Below are 13,489 nucleotides of genomic sequence, written 5' to 3' on the forward strand. Positions count from 1 at the left end.
CAACGATTTTGTGACACCTTCTTTCCCTGAACAATCACAATCAAGAAACGATGCAAGCTTAACTCTCTCACAAATCGAACCAGAACGATAATTTGCAGTACTTAAGCATTCTCCATTTGCCATAAATACTGCAAGATCATGAATGATCTCATGCATTCTACAGGTATTTGATAAATTGCCGTGTTGTTTTTCAATTTTTTCTAAGAAAAATATGAAACATAATCGACCCAAATAATCAATACCATGTATCTTCCAACTCACGATTTAGGACACATAACTTAATGATCCCCTGCGCCCTCCACAACTGGATCAATTTATCGATCTCAATTTCATAGCTTTTTGGGAAGATTGAACAATATATGAAGCAGCGTTTCAAGTCAGTGGGTAGTGAGTTGTAGCTTGATCTTAACACGCCCAAAATGTCGTGTTTCTTTTGCGCCAATTCCCATAGTTCTTTCTCTTTTAAATCCAACCATTTACTTTCATCGGTCTCCATAAACAGATTGTTACCTAAAGTCTTCGGTGCAAGAGGACATCCGTGGCATTTTTTCACGATTTCCTTTGCAATTTCTGAGAGCTTCGCAATCCCATCATGTTCTTCCCCCAAGTTTTCATGACAACCCGCCCATTTCAAAAGCAATTCATGGCAATCTTCATCCGAAAGACTCTCTAAATTGTATATAGGCTGTGCCAACAGTTGTAGCAACCCATTTGCTTCGTGTAGTCACTACGATCTTACTTCCCTTGGCACCCCCACCTCTCAAAAGGTTACAGAACTTAAGCCAATCTCGGTTATCACTATCACATACATCATCCAAGACGAGCAAACAATTCTTACCATGCAATTTTTCTTTGATGAGCTTCTTTATCTTACTCGAATTGAGGCCAGTGCAAGGCGAATTAGAATCAGTTATGCGTTGAATAATTTTTTGCATCACACGTTTAACGTTAAGATCTTGTGCTACTGTCACCCAAATCCTCAAGTCGAAATGCCTGACTACGGTTTCGTGATTGAACAACAATTTAACCAGAGTGGTCTTGCCAACGCCTCCGATCCCAACAATGGGGATGACAGATATGTTCTTGTGGTCAACACTAGGGGACATTATAAGTTGTAACAACCTTGCTCTATCGTTGTCCCTCCCAACGAATTCCGACTCATTTGCATTGGAGGAGAGTGACGTGCTGGCCGCCTTATGATCAGTTCCAGTTTGTTTTTGATCCTTTGTGACTATGGGATGAAATTTAGTTCTATCGTCTACGATCATATCTAATTTTTTTCTGATCTTTTCGATCCTACGACTCATTTTAAATTTAAACCGGAAATCAAGTGTGTGTGAACATGAATAGAATATGCGTACCAGTTTCTGTATTCCAATGCTTCTATGATTCATTATCCTCATTAACTGTACTTTGCGTCGCAAAGCTTCGTAGTGGAATTCATCGAGCACGTTGTCAGCTTCATAGAAAGCAGCTTCGAGTCTTTCTAGCCATAGGCTTATGACAAGGTTGTTGTTCCCTTGCTGCTGCTGCTGCTGCTGCTTCTGATCAGCATCTACGAGCACCGCCTTGATCATCGACACCCTGGCCTCGAGTGTTTTCAACTCATCTTCAAGACCCCATGCCAAGCCAACTTCCCTTAGAGCAAGAGAACCTATCTTCTCCACAACTTTACTTGCTAAGTTGAATAGAATTGCTTCAGCCATGAATGTTCTTGATGATCAAGAAGATCAAATATAAGATTATAAGCAAATAGTTATTCTTATAGCTGAGAACGAACTCACTCAGCATCCTAGACTGTTTTCAATCTTAATGAATATTTATAGAGTAAACAAAAAACTGATCTAGAAGTTCTTTTTCAACATGATACTCAAAAATTGTGTTTATTTTGTGAAGTTTTTAGTATAAATTTTAGGAGGGTGTCCGTCTTGTCGTGTTGATCGTATACGTGTCATGTCAAAATTATATTAACTTTAACTTAATTTGTTTGTTTTTTATTTTATTATGTCATATTATTTTCAAATCATATTTTGTTCGTATCGTATTAATGGATCATTAACAAAATTTAGTTAAAAATACTTGTGCATATTAAATTTAAAATTTTTTCTTGCAAATTAAATTTCATGAAACTAATCTCAACACTTTGAAATTATTGATAAAAATGTTTGATTTCAACTCAATTCTAGTTTTCCAATTCAAAAAAAAAAAAAAAAATCCCTGTTGTTATATATTTTTATTAAATTGGCTTTAAAATAAGTGGCAAAAAATACATTAGCCATAAAATTTTAGTTTATATATATACATATATATTTATTTTATGGGGTTGGATAGAGTTACTTAAGAGAGTCATAAATGCATAACACCTCTTAATGAGAATACCTTAAACAATAAATAGCCCAATATGATAAATTTCATTTTGTACTCTTGCACTTTACTTCCATCTTAGTTTGCCTCGTAATTTTTTAATTGTTTTAGTCAATCCCCTAAACTTTGAGGTAAGTTGTAATTGGGTCTATTAGTATAACACCATTTCAAAAAACTAAGAACATGTACTTCATAGTATTAATTACACTCAGCACCACAACACATTAACCAAAACTCCACTTTAATCCCTCCAATTTAATCCTTAGCAACCCGTACTTTTATCAAAATCTCAATTTAGTTTTTCTGTCAATTTTTAAAACCGTATTATAATATCGAGCCCAATTGCAACTTGACTTAAAATCTAAGGATTTGATTGAGATACTTACAAAGTCAGCAGGAAAAGTAAGATTTGGTATAAAGTGAAATTTGTCCTAACCCAATATTTCGTTATGCCCTCAGAATCTCTTAAGGTAATTAATGAATTTCTTATATCTAAAATTATATTAATTAAAAATAAAAAAATTAATTTTTCTCAAAGTTGTGTGTTTAGAAGCTTTTTTACCTTCTCAAAGGTTTTATCTTGGGTAGTGTTTGTGAGGTATGTAATAATGTAATGGAGCTCCAGAATTTGATATATATTGCTTGCTGGATTGATATTTTGCCTCTTTGAGGTTTGGAAATTATGTGGATTTCAAGATTGGGAGACTATCTAAAGAATAGAGGAACGGTGTTTGACTCCTACCCATTAAATGTGTGGATTCCACTCTATATAAGAGAGTTATCCGATTCTGTGATCGGATTCTGTGCACATTGAAGATCTGTTTGTTGTGGTTTTTGGGCTATTTGGAGCGACAGAAATGCAGTAAAATTTGGTGGGTGTGGCGTGGCAGAATTTACTGTTAACTACATTTCAAAGCCAGGTGCAATATTAGTTACAGCAGGCTAATTAGTGTAATGTTAGTTAATCTATGGAGGCAGAGACGGACAATTCAGAGCTATTAGGAACTTTTACTAAAAAGCAATAGCTCTATAACAACAATAATGAGAAACACAATGCTTAGAAAAGTATTTCACAAGAACACTATATAGACAACATACCCAACAAAACAACATTAATAGCAGAATCCTAAATGCAGCTAAGTTCACACCCAACAAAACAACATTAATAGAAGAATCCTAGAGGCAGCTAAGGTCAAGTGCTTCTGATGGAGATAACAACTCCTTCCTCCCTTTCAGATACAAGCCATTCATCGGTTGGTTTTCCATTGAACACTTGTCACTTCATGCTTCATTGGTTGGTTCTCTTACTGATATGAAATTTCCAGTACATGCACTAAGACAATGTCAAAAAGCCCATCAGAAGCAGCAGTTAATGCTAGAAAGAAAAAAAATATAAGCAATACTTTTGAGTTCAAAGAAATTGACTCACCTGGGACAGCCACAAACTCATATAATCTTGTACCCTTCAATTTATTGAAGCCTCCTAAGGCCTCTGAACTCCTCCCACCTTGCCAGGCTAAGATTCGGACAATTACTAATCTCAAGATTCCTCAAGTTGGCTAGGTTCTTCATGGTACTTGGTAGAGAGGTCAATTTGGGACACACTGCGATGGTCACCGTTGTGAGCGCGGTGAGGAGTTGCATCCCTTCAAGCAAAGATGTTAGGTTTCCACATCCTATAATTCGAAAGGATTGAAGAGAGGTCAAGCGTCGGATCTGTCTCTCTGGCAAACAACTCTGTTGTGTGGTTAAGTACAAATGCCTGAGACTGATAAGGTTCCCTATGTTTTTATGCAATCTCGAATTTTCACACAGTATTCGATTTGCAAAGTTTGCAAATTGTACAGTTTGCAAATGGCATTAGGGAGAGTCTCAATATTTGCATTCCCACTAAGGTCTAAAAATCTCAAATGCTTCAAATTTCCAATAGAATGAGGCAACTTTCGAAAAGATGAGTTACTCAAATCAAACACGCGCAGATACTTAAACCTCGAGATGCATTCATCAACAAAGCCTTCGTCAGCGGCTTCCACTGCATGAAATGGAAATAGAACAGTCCGCATTTTCTCTAATTTGAACGATGACTTTGTGAGCTCTTTTTTCCCTGAACAATCAGAATCATGAAATGATACATGTCTAACCGTCTTAGAAATTGATCCAAAACGATAATTTGCTGTACTTATGCACTCTTCATTCGCCATATATACAGCAAGATCATGAATGATCCCAGGCATTCTACACGTATTTGATAAATTGCCATGTTGTTCAATCTTTTCTAAGAAAAATATGGAACATAATCGATTCAAATAATCAGCTCCAATATCTTCCAATTCATGATTTAAATCAGATGATTGAATGAGCCCCTGCGCCATCCACAACTGAATCAATTTGTCAATTTCGATTTCATAGTTTCTTGGAAAAATCGAACAATATATGAAACAACGTTTAAAATCAGTAGGTAACGGGTTGTACTTAAATCGTAACATGGGCAAAATGTCATGTTTGTTGTTCTGCTCCAATTCCCATAGTTCTTTGTCTTTTAAATACAACCATTCATTTTCATCATCCTTCATAAACAGTAAGTTGCCTAAAGTCTTTACTGCAAGAGGATATCCGTGGCACTTTTCCACAATTTCCATTGCAATTTCTGAGAGGTTTACATGTTGTTCTCCAATGTTTTCATGAAATGCCCAAAACCACAGCAATTCGTGGCAATCGTTGTCAGAAAGACTCTCTAAATTGTGCATGGGGACTGTGCCCACTGTCGAAGCGACTGACTTGTCACGTGTAGTCACTATGATCTTACTTCCGTTGTTACCATGTCTTAAAAAATTTAAGAACTTAACCCAATCTCGGTTATCACAATTACATACATCATCTAAGATGAGTAAAAATCTCTTACCGTCCAATTTTTCTGCAAGGATTGTCTGTAACTGTCTCAAATTGAAGTCAGCACAAGGAGAATGAGCTATGCATTGAATAATTTTTTGCAACACGTGCTTAACATTAAAATCTTGTGCTACTTTCACCCAAATCCTCATCCCAAAATGCTCAACTACTGCTTCATCATTGTACAAGATTTTAACGAAAGTGGTCTTGCCAATCCCTCCAATGCCAACAATGGGGATGACAGATATGTAGTCACAATCAGCTTGCGGGGTCATTAAAAGTAGTAATATCTGTAGTTTATCATTTGCCCTTCCAAAAAATTCGAACTCATTTACGTTGGAGGAGACTGACGTGCTACCCGTGCTATTATGATGAGTTTGTCTACTTTCTGTTATTGTGATGATGGGAAAAAATCTAATTCTATCTTCTCCAATCATGTCTAATCTCTTTTTGATCTTTTCAATTCTACTACCCATTTCAAATTTGAATCAGAAATCATTCAAGTGTGAACAACATGAAAAGAATTTACGTACCAGCTTCTGTATTCGAATGCTGCTCCTGCTATGATGATGATGATTTAACTTCATTGACTGTACTTGACGTCGCAAAGCTTCGTATTGGAATTCATCGAGCAGGTTATCTGCTTCATAGAAAGTAGCTTGGAGTCTCTCATACCATATTTTTACCACGTGGTTTTTCCCCTGCTTCTCCTCAGCATATGAAAGAACCTCTTTGATGGTGGACAAGGTGCCTTCCAGTGTTTTGAGCTCCTCATCAAGTCCCCATCCCAAATCCAACTTCATTGATAGCAAGTGAGCCTAAGCTCCCCAGAACTTTACTTGCTATGTTGAAAACAATTGTTTCTGCCATGAATGTTCTTGATCAAGAACAACAAGATGAAGAAGAAGAAGAAAGATTAAGAGATAGTTATGAGGGTGGGTCATTTCAATTTCAGATTACTATTTATCTTTATTTATAGAAGAATATTTCAAATTCAGTGGTCCAATGCGTTTTGGGTAAACAGTCCACATGTGTTTTTCTTTCATTTAATTTTTTTTTCAATTACTAAAATGATATTTGCATATATACATTAAAAAAAAAATGGACAAATTTATGGTGGACACCTTAAAAAAAATGACAGAATCCAGAGTCATTAGGAACATGTAGTAAAAAGCAGTAGCTCTAACAACAATAATGAGAAACACAATGGTTAGGAAAGTATTCAACAAGAACATTACATTACATTACATATCATAACATACCCAACAAAACAACATTAATAGCAGAATCCTAAATGCAGCTAAGTTCAAGGGCTTCTGATGGAGATAACAGCTCCTTCCTCCTCCCTTTTAGATACAAGCCATTCATTGGTTGGTTTTCCCTCGAACACCTGTCACTTGCTAAGTGGTAAAGAATTGTTTCAACCATGTTATTGATCAAGAAGAACAAATAAGAACGAGCAAATAGTTATGGAAGAACTCAGTCAGCTTGACTCATTTATTGAAGGTGCCATTCAATGGCTGGTTTTTTTTCTTCTGAGAACAGGAAACATGTAATTACTTGGGTATTTCCACAAAATTGTTAGGGAATCACACAAGACAAGTGACGAATTGTTAGGGTATTTTTTCTGTGTGTTATTACTCCTGACAAACGAAGAATTGCAAAACACACTAGACAAGTCATCCACTATTTCTTAATTACCTAATAAAAATAGATTAGTGTTGTTCTGCACATAATATTTTCTACACTACTGTGTAATTAATTTGAAGCACTACATAAACAACGTAACATAATATTCTGAAATTACTGTGTAATTACCCTCCCCACTTGAACATTTTCTTCCAAAGACTTCAATCAACATCATATGGGTCCACAGGAATGTGAGAAATTGAAACATTTTCTCGCAAAGACTTAAATAATATGAATGGAGAAAATAGAGTGGGGACAGGGGCAATCTTAATTATATGGTCATCCTTGGCAACTCAACTTGATAACTATTGATTTAACTAGTAGAACTGTTGAATGATGCCCCAGGAGCTGCTGAAGTTTGAGATGTAATAAAACAAATGTGGAATTGAAGTTGTCAAAGTCTGTTAGGCTTGACCTATTCTTCTGCTATTTTTCTGGAAGTTTCAATTACGTAACTGCAGCAGATTTATCTGCATTCTTTATGCTTTTTCTGTTTATATAAGTTGTATAAATAAGTGCTTTAATGATCAATAAAAATTAAGAAAAAGTAGTCTCAAAATTAAGTTTGTTTTTGCTAGCTTTTGCACTTTAATTCTGTCAAAAACCTACAAGAATCTATCATTTTTATGCTGATATTTTTAGAAATAACAAAACAAGCGTCACAACCCAAATATTGTGGAGCGCTGCTCTAAGACAACCAAATAAATACTCCCACCAATTCTAGACGTGTACCAGAAGTAAAGAATTTCGATTCGTTGATGTCAGGAAAATTACGAGACAGAGGATGGTAGTACTCAAGATCTGTTCACCAAAAAAACCAAACTATGTCCCTCCCAGATGAACCCAAATATTACAACTTTTGGAGCTCTGTCAAAACCTTAATAGTATATCCTGGAATTAATTAGTAAGAAAGCTAATAAATTCAAATTATTATCAAAACTCTATCTGTCGAAAACCCATTTTTAGTAGCACCAAAAACAAAGTTTCCAATTAACAAGAAGGCTCATTAATAGAAAATCTCTACAAAATGAATTCATTCCTTTCATTACTCATACAATATATCTAATACTAGCACATTCAAAACATATTAACATCTTACCCTCAGTATCAAACTGCTGCAAGACTACTACATGCAAATGGCCCTCACTTAATAACCGATTTGAAGAATCTATTAACCAAAAAATATTCCGACCAAAAACAAAACAAATGTAATAACACAACTTCGTATAAACATCCCTTTGCCAACCCACTTTCACAAAATAAATCTTTTTTGGGGTTGGCATATGTAGAAATTCACCATTGAAGTTGGAACCAAAAAACATAAATATATCTTCCCTCCCTCCCTCCCTCTCTCCCTCTCTTGAAATTTCTTCATAAAGGTATCCTCAGAAAAAACAAGAGCATGGCCACCACTTCACTTCACTTCTCATTAGAATAATCTTGGGTCATCAATGTCTTCCCAGACCAGTAACCAGCCACCAACCCCCTCCCACCAATACTCCATGGAACTTGTAATGTATGTCGGTTAATCTGATTTTTCTTGATTTCAACTAGCTAGCTTCCAGATGTAAGTATAACTTTACCTTTTCTACAGCTTCTCAAAATTGAGAACGCGAGTTCCCATGTCTTCCAAGACTGCTTCCAATATTGCCTGTTTGCACTGCCATCAAATGGAGAGCTGTAATCATCAGAAGGTCCTCTAGACGCTCTACTTCCATTGCTCTCCTTCTGGGCATTCCTCAATTCCTCATGAAGATCATACTGTGATCGCTGAAAATTGAAAATGATAATTAATATTCAGCAACTCATATAGAACAGAAACAAATCAAGAGATAGTATCATAACTACTTTTATTATACTCAGCACAATGATCATGACAATCTTTTGTTACAAGGTACAAATTGCAGATAAGCCTCAAACTCAAGAATGTAATTTGAACCAAGCTAAAGAAAACACAGCCTTTTAGTCCTAGCAGAAATAGTTTTTGTACTGCAGCTAGTAGTTTTTAGATAGTGCATTAGCTGGTCTTTTAACGGGGCAGTAATGCCCACTACAAGACAAGTATCAGAAAACAGATCAAAAGGCAAAAGTTATCCCTTATTTTTATCCTTCTGATTTGAAGAATTTCTTTGGTATTCCACAGAATCTGTCAAGAAATCAACATTAGGCTGTCCAATCTACAAAATCATTGAGTTATGACCATTCTTTCTACCATAAGAATGTTTACCAGGAAACATTTATCCCCAGATCCCATCTATTATTCATGAGTCAAGTATATAGCATGGACGTATTAAAGCTTTGAGTAGTCAGATTAGCGTTTATACCTCATGTATGTTATATCTGATGGTGTGTGAGATTCATGAGATTGAAAGGAAACAAATGGAGAGGACATTAATGATCCAATTATTTCCGTTTGAAACTGTGTGAGATTCACAAGATTGAAAGGACACGAATGGAGAGGATAATAATCCAATTATTTCAGTTTGAATTGTAGTTTTTATAAATTTATGTATTTAAGACAATTCAATAGAATGAAAGACCAAAACATGTAGATCAAGATCACTACACATTATTATGAAAAAACGCAATAAGCTTATCAGTTTAAAAACACAATATGCTAAAACAACTAGAGGTTCCCGACCCACATCTCACAGAAAACCTCATCAATTTAAACATATCTTACTAATAGCATACCTTGGTCGGATCTAGAAGTATAGCATATGCCTCTCCGATCACTTTAAAAGGTCTGTCAGCATCCTTGTGGACTTCATGAGCTATTTCCTTCCAGAGTTGTCCATCATCTCCATTCTCACTTCTTGCCAGGAACTGACCAGCCTATATTAAAATAAACTCATAAAAAAGAATGACAAGGATGACAGAGTGATAGTAAATAACTGCAGAAATCCAAAGACCTTGTCTGGATGATGTCTCAGTGCAGCTTTCCGGTATGCCTTTTTGATTTTGGATGCTGCATCAGACGGTTTAATTCCCCTGAAGTAAGGAATGGCTTTAGAAGCTTAAAATACAGGGTTATCAGGTCACAATCACAATAGTAGCCTCAACAACTTCAATCTCACAAAAGTAACATGACAACTCCACTTGGATACAACGGGAATCATCAGGTTAAGGGTTGAAAGAGACAGCAACATTTTAGACGAAATATACAGTAGAAGGTCAATTCCAGTTTTCTGTGTAAGTTCTAATTGTATGTGCTCATGTTTCCTAGAAGAAAAATGAACTACTTGTCAAATTTACATGCATAGTTTGCATATTTTAGCACTTTTTTTTTTTTTTTGGGATAAGTTATATAAATAAAGTTTGCTAACTAATAGTGCCAAAAGGGGAGCAACCACAAATACGTAGTACATAATTTATATTATACAAAAAGAAACTGATATCATATGCAGATAACTGAATATAGAGATTAGAAAAAAATTAGATTTAGGACCATCCCACGCTGCTGGCCCAGCTAGAATTAAATTTGTACACCTGGCATTTTTTATTTTTTTTTTGTTCAATAAATTTTTTTTATAAATAACCAAACTTTATAGATAAAGCATCAAGAAGGGGCAAAGAATACAAAAACGGCCACAAGAGACCAACGAAACTAACAAATCAAATTCTCCACAAAATCTGTAAAAGCCAACACATCTGAATCTACTAATCCTGCCACCCAACTATACAAAACAGTAAGAAGCCGCCTCTCTAACCAAGAGATGGAATGAGCCACCTTGTGAAACACCCGCCTATTACGCTCCAGCCAAATCAACCACAGTAAACAGTGCAAGGCAAGAATCCAAGCCTTTCGACGCCTTTTCCCCACCCTCCCCCCTACCCAACTTTGCAAAACTGCGAACAAGGAATCCGGTTGAACCCAAACCATCCCAAAAATTGCCACCACAAGCATCCAAAGACGAGAAGAGACTGAACAATGAATAAGCAAATGATCAACCGATTCTGTTGCCCGACCGCACAAGCAGCACCAATTCACCAAAATATGCCCACGACGAATCAAATTATCAATGGTCAAGATACGACTCAAACTCGCCGTCCACACAAAGAAGGCAACCTTGGATGGCGTGCCCAGCACCCAAACACTTTTCCACGGATAAACCAAGGTGCCATCAAAACATATTTATCCTGAACAAGCGCCCCATAGAACGAGGACACCGTGAAAATACCTTTGGCCGTAGGACAATCCCAAACCAAGGCATCGTTATCCGCCTGTCTAAGATGTAAACCATATAAAAAGCCAAGGAGGTCCACTAATTGATCTAGCTCCCAATCTTGGACATCACGACGCAACAGCACGTTCCACACCCTCAACTGCCTCTCCCCAACCCTCACAGCACCCACTAACACCTCAGAATTAGCAGCAATAGCAAAGATCAAAGGAAATCGAAACTCAAAAGACAAGTCTCCACACCACTTATCCCGCTAAAGCCGAACTCTATCCCCCACACCAATTTTAAACCTCACTCGCTGCCAGAACGCCTCCCGACCCAGCCAAATCCCTTTCCATAACCCACAGCCATGAGAATGACCCACCCGTCCCGAGCACCACTCCCCCGTACCCACACCAAACTTAGCAACCACCACCCACCTCCAAAGATGCTCCCTCTCCTCCACAAAACGCCACAACCACTTCCCTAATAAGGCCAAATTAAACAGGACCAACCTCCGAACCCCCAAGCCCCCTTGCTCCTTAGACATACAAATCCGATCCCAAGACACCAAGTGATAATGACCACCCTCACCCCCATCACCCCACAAAAAGTCCCTCTGCAGCTACTCAATCCGCCTCGCTACAGAGACCAGGATCACATGAACAGACATAAAATAAGTCAGAATACTCGACAAAAACACTTCTAATCAACATAAGTCGTCCTCCCTTAGACAAATACTGTTGTTGCCACCCTGCCAACCGTCTTCGCACCCGATCCACCGCCCCTTCCCATATCCCTGTCGCTTTAAAGGACGCCCCCAAAGGCAACCCCAAATATGTCACAGGTAAGGAGACCACTTTGCACCCCAAAATGGCTGCCAGAACCGAAGACCTCGCCACCTTCCCTACTAGAATCAATTATGATTTTGCTAAATTCACCTGAAGCCCGGACATTGCCTCAAAACACAACAACACATATCTCAAATGCCCAATCTGGGCCTCCTCCGTATCACAGAAAATAAGCGCGTCATCTGCATAAAACAAATGAGACACCATCACATCCCTTGGAGCCACTCCTACCTCAAATCCATTCAACAAACCTGCTTGCACCGCCCTAGCCAACAAACGCCCCAAAGTCTCCATAACCAGAATAAACAGCAAAGGAGATAGAGGATCACCATGCCGCAGCCCGCGATGAGTCGGGAAAAACCCTGCCGGGGAACCATTAACCAAGACCGACATTCGCACAGTAGAAATGTAAAACTGAATCCAATGCCACCATTTCTCCCCAAATCGCATCATTTCCAACAAATACATCAAAAACTCCCAATTCACATTATCGTAGGCCTTCTCAATATCTAATTTACAAATAATCCCCTCATTCCCTTGACACAACCGCGAGTCCACACATTCATTCGCCACAAGCACCGTATCCAAGATTTGCTTACCCCCCACAAAAGCATTCTGGGATTCCGATACCACCCCTACCAACACGCCGCGCAAACGATTTGCCAAAACTTTAGCCAACACCTTATACACACTCCCCAGAAGACTAATAGGCCGAAAATCTCTAATATCCTGCCCCCCCCCCTCGTTCTTCGGAATCAAGGCAATAAATGTAGCATTAAGGCTTTTCTCAAATTCGCCTGACTGATGGAACTACTCAAACATAGCTAGCACCTTCGACTTTACCACCCCCCAACACTGTTGAAAAAGGAAATAGTGAACCCATCGCGACCAGGCGCCTTATCCCCAAGCATACTTTGCAAAGCCTTAAACACCTCCTCTTCTGTAAATGGCCTTTTTAGTAAAGTACAATCTTCTTCAAAAATAACATAAAAACTTACCCCATCCAAACCCGATCGCCACCCCTACCCTACGAATCGAAACAAATGCTCATAGAAACCCACAATACTTGCCTTGACCTCCTCCGAGAACAAAAATTCCACCCCATTTACTTGAATACGTCCAATCTGATTAACCAGCCAGTGAGCATTCGCCATACGATGGAAAAACTCTGTGTTACGATCACCATCCTTCAACCACAGACATCTAGACTTCTAGCGGAAACTCATCTCCTCTATGTGAGCAATGTGACCAAATTCCTGCCGAAATTTCTCTCGGTGAGCCATATCAGCCTCAGACAACACCTCGCCACCTTATTTCTCCTCCAGCGCCTGCAAAGCTACTAAGACTTTTGCATTCTGCCCCTCCAATTGCCCAAAAACCTCCCTATTCTATCTCTTCAAGTCTAACTTGAGGAGCTTCAATTTCTATGCTAATCGTGAACTAGGCAACCCTGCCACGTTGTAAGTCACCCACCAGCCTTTAACCATCTCCACAAAGCCCTCAGATTGTAACCACATGTTCTCAAACCGAAAA

The 13,489-nt window shown here is 38.0% G+C and overlaps 2 protein-coding genes and 1 long non-coding RNA gene across 3 annotated transcripts; all 3 read right to left on the bottom strand.

The window, feature by feature from the left end:
* Window positions 1-653: 653 nt before the first annotated feature.
* On the bottom strand, window positions 654-1,706 carry LOC145800151 (putative disease resistance protein RGA1). The gene has a single exon (XM_082889792.1). It carries the CDS (start codon window positions 1,704-1,706, stop codon window positions 654-656), a length of 1,053 nt encoding a protein of 350 aa, XP_082745918.1.
* Window positions 1,707-3,370: 1,664 nt separating this feature from the next.
* Window positions 3,371-6,200, bottom strand: LOC145801554 (disease resistance protein RGA2-like). The gene is made up of 2 exons (XM_082893334.1): window positions 3,794-6,200; window positions 3,371-3,697 (listed from the first exon to the last, which is right to left on the bottom strand). The coding sequence occupies exon 1, from the start codon at window positions 5,727-5,729 to the stop codon at window positions 4,146-4,148; it is 1,584 nt and encodes a 527-aa protein (XP_082749460.1). The 5' UTR covers window positions 5,730-6,200; the 3' UTR covers window positions 3,371-3,697; window positions 3,794-4,145.
* Window positions 6,201-8,365: 2,165 nt separating this feature from the next.
* Window positions 8,366-11,449, bottom strand: LOC114256937 (uncharacterized). The gene is made up of 3 exons (XR_014343166.1): window positions 9,855-11,449; window positions 9,637-9,777; window positions 8,366-8,712 (listed from the first exon to the last, which is right to left on the bottom strand). It is a non-coding gene; the product is annotated as an uncharacterized LOC114256937 (long non-coding RNA).
* Between the last annotated feature and the right edge of the window lie 2,040 nt (window positions 11,450-13,489).

This window comes from Camellia sinensis, chromosome 10, assembly GCF_055761805.1.
Source record: "Camellia sinensis isolate YWXY chromosome 10, ASM5576180v1, whole genome shotgun sequence".
NCBI lineage: Eukaryota > Viridiplantae > Streptophyta > Magnoliopsida > Ericales > Theaceae > Camellia > Camellia sinensis.

Coding starts and splice junctions, on each gene's coding strand:
- LOC145800151 (XM_082889792.1), bottom strand. CDS start 1,706: ATGGCTGAAGCAATTCTATTCAACTTAGCAAGTAAAGTTGTGGAGAAG.
- LOC145801554 (XM_082893334.1), bottom strand. CDS start 5,729: ATGGGTAGTAGAATTGAAAAGATCAAAAAGAGATTAGACATGATTGGA.